At 43.0% G+C, this 11,437-nt stretch overlaps 1 protein-coding gene across 1 annotated transcript; it reads right to left on the reverse strand.

The window, feature by feature from the left end:
- Window positions 1-1,832: 1,832 nt before the first annotated feature.
- LOC142184288 (ficolin-1-like) lies at window positions 1,833-10,824 on the reverse strand. The gene is made up of 8 exons (XM_075259070.1): window positions 10,732-10,824; window positions 9,078-9,191; window positions 7,688-7,741; window positions 6,732-6,770; window positions 5,042-5,169; window positions 4,444-4,573; window positions 3,668-3,802; window positions 1,833-3,486 (listed from the first exon to the last, which is right to left on the reverse strand). The coding sequence occupies exons 1-8, from the start codon at window positions 10,799-10,801 to the stop codon at window positions 3,239-3,241; spliced, it is 918 nt and encodes a 305-aa protein (XP_075115171.1). The 5' UTR covers window positions 10,802-10,824; the 3' UTR covers window positions 1,833-3,238.
- Between the last annotated feature and the right edge of the window lie 613 nt (window positions 10,825-11,437).

Here is an 11,437-nt window from a genome sequence, read left to right on the forward strand (position 1 = left end):
AATGTGGGAGCAGGGACAGTGGAAGGTTAAGGGTTTACGTTAGAAATTGTGATAGGCTTGTCTGAAAAGATGCGTCTTTAGTTTGCGTTTGAAACTGTAGAAATTGGGAGTTAATCTGATTGTCCGGGGTAGAGCATTCCAGAGAAGTGGTGCAGCTTGGGAGAAGTCTTGTATACGAGCGTGGGAGGTTCTGATAATAGAGGATGTAAGTGTTAGGTCATTGAGTGAACGGAGAGCACGGGTTGGGCGGTAGACAGAGATGAGGGAGGAAATGTATGGAGGTGCGGCATTATGGAGAGCCTTGTGGATGAGGGTGATAACTTTATTTTATTCTATAATGAATAGGCAGCCAATGTGGTGACTGGCACAGACCAGAGGCATCACTGTAGCGTCTAGACTGATAGATGAGCCTGGCCGCTGCATTCAGAATAGATTGTAGAGGGGAGAGTTTAGTGAGGGGAAGACCGAATAGTAAGGAGTTACAGTAATCAAGGCGAGAATGAATAAGAGAGATAATAAGTGTCTTTAGTATATCTCTGGTAAGAAAAGGGCGTATTCTGGAGATAATTTTGAGGTGGAGGTGACATGAACATGCGAGTGATTCAACATGAGGGGTGAAGGAAAGGTCTGCATCATACATGACCCCGAGGCAGCGGGCATACTGCCTAGGAGTTATAGTAAGGCCTGAGACTACAATGGATATATCAGGGACAGATCTGTTAGATGGTGGAAACAGTAGTAGTTCAGTTTTCTGAAGCAAAGTGACAGTGTAGAAGAGATGAGATCAAACCTATACCAATATTCTATAGATCTTTACTGGTCACCATCTTGGGATTACGTAACATTATATTCAGTAAACTTCATTTTGTACCCACCTATTCTCCTGGTGTCCTGACATCTCCTTTTTGTCCTGGAAGTTCAGGATGACCAAGGCAGCCTCAAAGAATGGACAATTTGTCTGACTCCCCAATTCCTATAACTTTCACATCTATCAGTAAAATACAAGTTCCATTAGGGGTGGAATAACATACATTAGTGATAAATTGTCCATGATCACATACTGTCTGATGAAACTATATACACATATATGTATACATAAAGTACTCACCTGGACATGACTGGTCACTGCTACACAGCCTTGAAACCATTCCAAGCCAGAGTAGTATCGGCACGTACACGATGACTACAAGATGTTTGGAGCCGTCCTCCAGATCCCACACATTTACCTTCTGAATAATTTTGTAGACAAGGTCTTCACGTTTATATATAAGCCTTGTGACCCAATACTACTTGTCCCAAGGGAACTGTCCTTTCTAAATTTGTGAAATATTTCCCAACAGACTGATTGGCGTAATTTAGCTCATATTCCCCAATGATCGGATATTTGAGTAGTTGCATGGTTACACAGCACGGTTGAGAAAAGACATTTCTATGTTTGGATGGATTTTCTCCCAAACACAATTATATTTAAATTTGTGTAGACTTGAAGAATTGAAATTTTAATTATTTTTGTAAATTTAAGTAATTTGTAAATTTTACAGAATTTAAAAAATTTCATGCAACCATGAAAGTATAAAGTTTTTATAGTCTAGAACCTGTCAGAAACCCAGCCAGGATTTCATTACGGTGGCCATGTTATCTTCTAATTTCTGGTCTGATCTGCAGGCAATGTTGTGGTAGAATTTGGTTATGATCCCTGAACTAAGGAGCTCACCTTATTGTGTGAGCTCCCAATTCTAAAGGACTCTTCTGGGGAAAGAGAATACTGTGACCAAAAAGACAATAAACACAAGACTCTCCAGCATGTCTGAAGTCTTCCAATCGACCACTCAACAGTCTGTTTATTTTATAGTAACAGTTTTTACAATTTAAGGCTGTTTCATATAATGGGAAGGATGCCATTAGGACATTGCTTCCAATTCTAATTACCATAATATATTTTGCTTGCATACATTAAATGAATAGTGAAGAACATTTTGGATCCTATACAAAGGGACCTTAGACAAAGACATGTGCAAACAGGACCACATAAGCAAATACATCTGGAACCTCTTATACCTCGATCAGTATTTACTAAAGAAGTGTAATTATGTTTACCTTTATAAAAGCAGGTTACAGAGTAGGAGAAGCTTAGAAGATTCTGTGGGAAAACATTAAGTATAACTTGTCATGTCTGTCTACATCCTGAAGTGCAGAAACTCAACTTCTGGAAACTGTCCTTCTTAAAAAGGGATGTTGCTTCTGCTACCAAACTCAAGTTGGATGGGCAACATTACATTATTATTACATTGTTGTTATTGAAACAGAGATTTTTCATGAACTGCAAAATCCTTGCATTTTTAGATCTCGACCAGTGGCTACTGATATCAGGTGGCCAATGAGCACATCCAAAAGATCTCCAACTCTAGTTGGATCCTTTATAAACTGACCAATAATATTACCCTGTAATAAATTGAGAAATATTCACCCATTTGCAGAAGAAGCAGAGTTGTGACCCCAGTCAATAAAATCCCCCATCATCACCACTTTACCAGTCCGAGTAGCCCACACCATTCATATTTATAGTTGACCTTTTATTTTCCTTCTACTGGCGATGGAGGAACGGGGTAATAAATGAACTGTTTAGCACTCTTTGTAATTTATAGGACCTGATAGTTGTCGGGTTATCAAATATTCTGGATTACTATACAGTCATTGTAAAGTATGTAAAAGTGTAGAGCACCTTTAGGAACATATGGGGAGATTTATCAAGGCCAGCGTTTCCTCCTGCGCCACCAGAGGATGACTGAATTTGTGATGAGGAGAACCTCGTCAAATTATTGGTAGTCTGTCAGAAGAACACGACATATTAACCCAGTCCTGCAGATAGATAGGCTAAGGGTCTCTGAATCAAACAGTGTTTTCACCTTGTGAATCGCTGCCTGTGTCGCTGAGATATCGCCGTTTTTCTCAATATCCAAATGAGCTCCTTGGAGCTATAAGAGTGTTGCTGCCTAGCTCTATGGAGCAATGACAACACCCCCGTTGCTCCAAAGAGCTCATTTCATGTAGAAAAAAATTGCAACATCACAGCAATGGGGCCGGCAAGACACTTATTTTCCCCAGGTGAAGGAAGCATCTACAAGTAGGCAGCCTACACATTGACTTAGCCTACCCCAGGCACCCTAATTATGTGGTTTGGTAAGAAACTTTCAACAAATATTTGGAAATTCACAAATTGCCCATGCTGCGTCTCAGTCTAAACCGCTCTAATCTTCATCTCTGAATGTTTGAATGAGTATGTATGCCCTCTTGCAGTGTACCAGTTGATGCCGTCTGCATGGGATGTGTGCTCTCCTAGGTGGTATAATCCATTAAGGTTTGCTGAGTGACAATTGGTATACCACCAGCCGCCTTTAAACAGGAGGGAACAGCTGCCATCCCTGTTGTCATTGTCTTCGTCTTTGGTACTAAACTTGGTTTTGCTTAGACCTCCCAAAGAATCCCCTGCAAAATGACAAAATAATGAAATATTGTTCAGAGTATTCATAAGCAATCTTGGAGGCCTCCTCCCCATGCTACAAGTTCCGTAAGGCCTACTGCTTTCTTCTAGCAAGTATACCAAAGGTTTTAGATATGGAGTCTAACCAACCTCTACGAAGGACACTCCGCCCAAACTGATGCTCACCTGCAGTTCCTTCCAGAAAAGCTCCAATTAATAATTCATACTTCTGAGATTCATCCAAGACTTGGAAGCTTGCGTACTTTGCAAACACCTTTTTGCCCTCAAAATCTTGTAGATCAACACGTAATTCCCATGTTCCTTTATAGAGAGAGATATGAAGGATATTTCGGAGATTTAGAAACTGGAAACTAAAATATCTTTGTTGGTAAAGTTTTCTGACCCCCTAGTGCAAAAAATTGGTCAAATCAGATGGATATATGTGATCTGGATAACGTGGTGGGGTGATGGACACATTTCCTGGACCAGGCAGTATTTACTGCATCATAGTGATGGTCTATGCGGTGTCTTCCAGCCTGACCAGGAGCCTCCTGTCCAGCACTCACAGTATCATTGGGGTACGGAAAAAGAGATGCAAAGTTAGCTGCATGCACACGGAGTTACGCCGGGCTTGTAAAAATAGAGTATTTTTACAAGCCCGGCGTAACTCCGTGTGCATGCAGCCATTTTATGCTACAACTCACAGCCCACAGGAACATATTGTCTGATCCTGACTGTGGCTTCACTAGACTCTACACTAAATGTTTCCCATAGTTACTCTTAGTAAAAAAAAAACAAGGACGAATGATAGATTATTACTATAAAATAATAAGCACCAGGTCAACTAGTCATGACAAGCCAGCAATACCAGATTATAGAACTATGATCCCTTCATATACAACACTTGGGCAAGCAATGAGCTGAATGGTCAATAGGGAGATGATCCTTAGATATATCATTACCTATTGAAGTTATTTGATGAATATTCTCATTCCCCAACCAAAATTCATTCAGCCGACTTCCAAATCCTTTCTTATAATCAGCCCAAGTGCGGAAGAAATCTACTGACCCGTCCCAACGTCTCTGTATTACCTAGAGTAAGAGCAGATGGGGTTATGTTAAATATTTGGCCATGACCATACATTGTAGGAAAGATAGACGTAGGAATAGACCAGATGTAGACTACAAAATCTACTAAAAAGCCACCACTATCCTAGAAGTGACAGTATACAGAGTCCCAGAGGCATAAACTGAAGCTCCCAGACCTCAATGCAAAGTATGTAACGGGGCCCCACTTACCATGTGCTGCCAATAATACTGGTGTCTTCTTATACAGGGCCCCCTGTGGCTACAGGGTCTGGTAGTAAATGCTACCTCTACGCTCCCTATATCTCCACCCCTGCAAAGTTCTATAACAAAAACATTATCTCTTACTCAAAGAACAATATGGAGTTATTGTTCCTTTATATAGAGACTATCATATTCTGTAGAATAGAACAGACCAGTATTAATCAGAAGAATCTTCTCCTAGTGACTTATTGACATGTTGTATATACTTACAATCCATCCCCCTCCATCTGTATCCATATCACACAGGACCTTAAGGGGCTGGTTGCCATCGGGGTATATGGTGTACCAGTCACTCAGTACTGCCCCCTGGTCCTGCACTTCTTCACAGTTCCTGGCAACTAGGAGACAGATTAGAAGACAGATATCTTAGGGTTGTCTAGTTAAAAAAATAACTGAAAACAATGGTGAAGAAGAGTTCTGTCCGCTCCCTGCTTCACCATTGATGCCGTCTTCACCGGGAACTGCAGGTGCAATGTGATGATGTCATTTACATTGCGCCTGCAATTCCCAGAATATTCCGGACCGGAGACAGAAGGGGGACGTGGAAAGGGGAATATTGGGGCTTTGTAAAGCTTGGTAGGAGAGGGACATAATATTGTTGGGACAACTGCAAGGTTACTTTAAACTATGGGGGCATATGGAGAGGGATATTATGATATGGGGACAGTTGACCGGGAACATTATAATTTGTGCAAGTCAGGTATTTCCAACAATGAAGACTGTCAGGGATCCGTTCTTTTCAACTGAAAGGTCTGGATAGTTCTGAAAGCCGTACATGTAGTATATTTTCATCTGGTGATTTTAGGCAGACGCTGCTATATAGTCTCCAGACGCAGTTGAGAATGTGGCCTTCGTCAGATATTTCTGTTGTGTACTGATATACACCAGGATTTGACTCCAGTACTTAGTTATTGCAGATATTCAATGTATTTGTCAAAATAAGTGTAACAACTAGGGTTGAGCCGATCTTGACTTTTCAGGATCGATTTTAAAATCCGATTTCCGATCATTTTTCATTCGAACCCGATCTCGATCCCAATTCCGATCCCAATGCAAGTCAATGGGATTTTTTCATTAATCGGAGATCGGATTTTAAAAGCAATCCTATTCACTATACAGCATGGAATCTAACAATTGTTAGAATCCACGCTGTGTAGTGAATCACTAAAGTAGCCAGAGGATTTTTTTTTAATCCTCTGGCTACTTAGTCCCCCCTGGTGTCCACTTACCTCCAGAGATGGCTGGTCCGGTGCCCGGTGCCTTCCTTCTTCTTTGCCTCGCTGCCGCTCCACGCTGCTCTTCTCCCTTCGCTGCTCCCTCCCTGCCAGGTTAGGAGAGTGTGGGCGGGTACTGGGAGGGGAGACATCACGTCTCCACCCTGTACCCGCCCACACTCTCCTAAGCCACAAGCCCCGCCTACCTAGCGCTTTAAACACTAACCTGGGAGGCGGGGCAGCGAGACAAGAAGGAGGGCACCGGAGCAACCATCTCTAGAGGTAAGTAGCTGCTAGAGATGTTTAGTTTAGCGTCCCATTCGAATGAATGGAGGCAGCTGGTGCGCAGAGGGTTAAGGCTGTGTGCCGGCTGCTTCCATTCATTCCTATGGAACTGCAGCGGAGCCTTCACACTGAGTATACAGCGTATACTCAGTGTGAAGGCTAAGCAAAGCATTGTGGGAAAAGATCACCGATCTCGATCCCACATAAAAAGAACGTGTTCGGAATTCCGATGGCGATCGTGAAATTTTCTCGATCACCGATCGGAATCCGATCTTTTCCAAACATGATCGCTCAACCCTAGTAACAACTGATGAAATGTTTGTAATTGAATAATCATATAAACAGCTGGCTGAAGAGGGATGGGAGTAAATGTCAGTCTCACATACAGAAATGTAACCTACCATATAGCGGCTTAGCTTCTCCCCTGTCTCCTTTCTCTCCTGTAAGATAGATATTATAGATTATATACCGCTAGAAAGCTGACACTGTGCTGAATTCAGCGCACTTTCAACTTTGGCGATATACACCGAGGTGCCAGAGATATCGGCAACAATATCCCTCCACTGTCAGAGAGGCCGGCCTTACAGCCTAGTGTCATCGCTGACAGAGCAATGTTATGGAAGAGTACTGTCTTGTCCGGGGGTCCTCACCCAAAACTAACATCACTGATATCTCCAACATCCGTGCACATACAGTCAAAGCTGACAATGCTTTGAATTCAGTTAGCACTTACCAGATATGGGGTCATGATTTTGTCACCCTATCATCAGACTTGATAGTATTTCAGATTCCCTGCTCTTTCATCCCCCAGTGTTTTTTAGGGTGGCTCATTCTATTGGGCCTCATAAGGATAATATGCTATTGTATTACATACTGAATAATAATAATAATAATAATAATAATAAGGGGGCATTCACACTACGTAACGCCAGCGTGTATCACAGCCGTACACGCCGGCGTTACAGCAGGGCTGCCGAACACTTCCCATTCATTTCTATGGGAGCTGGCATGCGAGCGCTCCCCATAGAAATGAATGGGCTGCTTCTTTCACTGCGAGCAGTCCCATTGAAGTGAACGGGAAGTGCCGGCGTGTACGGCTCGGCATGAGCAGAGCTTGCCGTATACGCCGGCACTTCCCATTCACTTCAATGGGACTGCTCGCAGTGAAAGAAGCAGCCCATTCATTTCTATGGGGAGCGCTCGCATGCCAGCTCCCATAGAAATGAATGGGAAGTGTTCGGCAGCCCTGCTGTAACGCCGGCGTGTACGGCTGTGATACACGCTGGCGTTACGTAGTGTGAATGCCCCATAATAATAATAATAATAATAATAATATATGTAATAATTCTTCACTGACCTTTTTCACCTGAAGGTCCAACCTTTCCTGGATCCCCCACAGATCCCCTTTGCCCTGGAAAATATGGCAATATATTTATATACTATACAATGTTATACATAGAGAATAGCAGATATTAAAGAGGACCTGTCACCAGTGACATACATCTGTTAGACATTGTCACCTTCAGCATTTTGGTGTTTTGCCAAATCCGTTCAGCCATTCCAAAGACATAAGCCCTGTTAGTGTTGTTGCAAGATAAGGTATACTAGCCAAGTGGGCGGTAACACTACATGACAGCACACAGAGAGGCACATTGAGAAAGCAGTGTTACTGCCCACTTAGTTAGTATACACTAATTTGTAGTAAAACTAAAAGGGCTTATATCTTTAGAATGGCTGAATAGATTTGGATCACCAAAGTTCCCACCAAATTATGTACCAGTATGTCATTGAGCTTTTAACACCTGATAACAGGTCATCTTTAGTATTCAACCCCTTCAGGTTCTATTTGGCAGCATATACAACCCTTAAAATTGTGACCAAATTGTGTACAGCCTTGGACTACATATCAGCAGCCTGTTACGGTCAGCAGGGTTTATTTAAAAAAACCTAAATAAACGAAAACCCTACGGAGCCCACTGGACTCTGACTGCTCCACAACCTGGTGTGAACACTGTATGACAGTTAGTGCCACTGCCAGTTAAACTAAACAACCAGGTGTGCTCTGTTATAGATCACAGAGACCTGTCTAGCCAGAACTCCTGGTCTAGACAGAGACCGATTAAACCCAGTGTGCAACAGTTCCACCCAACCACCAAGGCAGCTTACTGCCAAACCCACTTTCAGTAACCCCGACTGAGAAGTACAGCTAGCTAAAGCCTACTGAGTACTTCACCACACAACAGAGGCATTGCTATCTCAGAGGGATATTGCTAGCTATGGCAACTAATAGTTGGTAAAGGCTGGAACGCACGCACACTCTTGAAGTTTGATCTTAGAGCACTGGGCATCCAGACCAGCCCCCTTAAATAGGCAAGGGGCAGTCACAAGAAAATAGCCCAGCTGCCCACACCGAGCGCAGATTGGCCGGCACGCCAGTTAGTCAAAGAGCCGACCATGCCCGGCTGCTGCAAGGGAAGTTAACCCTTGCAGTGCTGGACTGTGCAGTGGAACAGGCTGTGACTTCCATATCATGGCCGCACCTGCTCCACAATCCTAACACAGCCACATGGACCTTCTATGTTATCTATGACTATTTTTTTGTAAATTCCCAATTTTGTAAAGCTGATGGACACTGTAGAAGAGATAAGCTCAAACATATACCAATATTCTAAAGATCTTTATTCGTCACCATATTGGATTACTTAACATAAGCCATACATTTCAATAGCTCTTCACATTCTACCCACCTTTTTCTCCCGGTGTCCCAACATCTCCTTTTTGTCCTGGAAGACCAGGGTGACCAGGGCAGCCTTGAAGAATTGATAATTTGTCCGACTCCCCAATCCCTATAACTTTCACTTCTGTAAGGAAAAAAAAATAAATCATATATATATATATAGTCATATATGTTATGTCAGTCCAGGTAGCTGCAACGGGGCTAAGGGATAGCAGTAGGGAATCTCGCCCTGCACTACTCCCACTAGCTATCCCAGTCCCTGCCTCACGGGTGTGGGTCGGCTGTACTCAGGCTAAGCCTGACCCCGACAGCTCCTCTCTCACTGATTCCGTAGGCCTAGAGGGAAGTGGGAGAAGGAATGCCCTATAAGACCTCTAGGGACTGGAGACTAAAGGGGGTCACCCCTAACGAACAAGTGAAGCTGCTACTGACAGGGACTGACAAGGGTGTGCGCTGACTAACAAAACCAAGCAGCACACAGGAAACATGTGGTAAAGGATTCCCCCAAACCAATATGGGAAGGAACCATACACTAGGAAACAAACACAGGGAAACTGAGTAGAAATCAAAGGATAAGGCAATTCACACACACAGTCAATTTTACACAGAGGGAGGATTGGTGAACACAGAAGGGAAAACACACAAACCAACTCGTTCACCCAAACCTCCCAAAAATCAACCACGGAACTTCCTCTATCCCAGAACACCACCTACTCCTCCTGCTAAGGCCTAGCTCTGTAAAAGCGACACTCAGCACAGAACCATGGGAGGCATGGGTTTAAATACAGAGTAGAGACCACTCCTCCCAGGTGCAAATGGGAGGACAGACTAATCAACCAGGAGATAAAGCTGCCTACCATCAGTGCGCACGTGCAAGTCAGAAGGTGTGCACCAATACTCACGACAGGACAACCCCGCAGCGCCAGGATGCCACCCCAGACACTGTGCAGCCAAAAAATCCCCAGGTAAGAAAAATAGAAATTAAAGAACCTAAATACTCCTAACAATATATATATATGTATAAGTCAAGGTCTGGGGTTGCTAGGTGTAGTGGCATAGACACAAAAGTCCAGTTTCTTTAGTCTAAAACAATCTCAAAAAGGTAGTGCAGCAACAAAAGGAAACAATACAAAAATAAATACCTGCCCGGCTAGGCTCTAACTAAACATAGAATAGGTTACACCACCTAGAATAACAGAAATCAAAAGCCAGTTGAGTCATTCAGGACACAGCTCCAAAAATATGACCTCTCTTTCGCTCTCCAGCCAAGCTCAGCCCCCAGTTTGCTGCTGGAGTTGACTTCTTAAACCTCCTTGACGTAGAGATTTTCAACAGCTGAGTCGCTGCCGGAACATCCCCAAAGTGTGGACTGGAGGGGGGTGGAATGACAGGTCCCACTACCAACCTACCTGTCATTCCTAAAAATCCAGCCCAATACTGAGCATTTACCAAAATGCTCAGCATACGAAAGTTGTCTGCTGAGAACAAACATTCCTGGAGTTTTCTCATCTCACCCGCCTTAGTAGTCTGAGTGAGATGTACACCCCCCCCCCCCCCATTACTTGACCAGCCATCAGCTTACAATCAATATATATATATATATATATATATATATATATATATATATATATATATATATATATATATATATCTGCAGTACTCACCTGGACATGACTGGTCACTACTACACAGTCTTGAAACCATTCCAAGCAACAGTAGTATCGGCACATACATGATGACACCGAGGTGTATAGAGCCGTTCTCCAGACCCCACACACGTACCTTCTGAATTAATTTGTATACAAGGTCTTCACGTCTATATATAAGCCATGTGACCCAATACTACTTGTCCCAAGGGAACTGTACTTTCTGAGCTTGTGAAATATTTCCCAACAGACTGAATATAATTTGTTGTCCACAATTGTTTACTTTGCAGATTTATCATACATCCTCCAATGATGGGGTATTTTAACATTCGCATGGTAATATAGCAGAATTTTGAAAAGACAAATTTCCTGATCGTCCATCTGCAGTACACAAATGGGATAATTTCCCCTAGATACAATCAAAAGAGATCGGTTAACAAGCAGTTAAATCCTCAATTGGACAATCAGGACCTGCTTATAAGCGCCCCACTGAGTCCTTGTATTTTCCTTTTCTCTCTTCAGTTACATAGAAGAGTACAGGTTTGACTCTTCTGAGTCCTGTTGTTTAGTTTACTGGTGTCGCTTGGCCACTTTTGTGGTGTTATCTCTGACTCCCTGATTGGGAGAGATGCCACGTTGTATGTTCCGGTGGTTACTATAGACGCCACTTTGCGTCTTTGTTGTATTAAGGGAACACCAGGTGGGCATTCCTGGGCTTTTCTCT

This window comes from Leptodactylus fuscus, chromosome 11, assembly GCF_031893055.1.
Source record: "Leptodactylus fuscus isolate aLepFus1 chromosome 11, aLepFus1.hap2, whole genome shotgun sequence".
NCBI classification, from domain to species: domain Eukaryota; kingdom Metazoa; phylum Chordata; class Amphibia; order Anura; family Leptodactylidae; genus Leptodactylus; species Leptodactylus fuscus.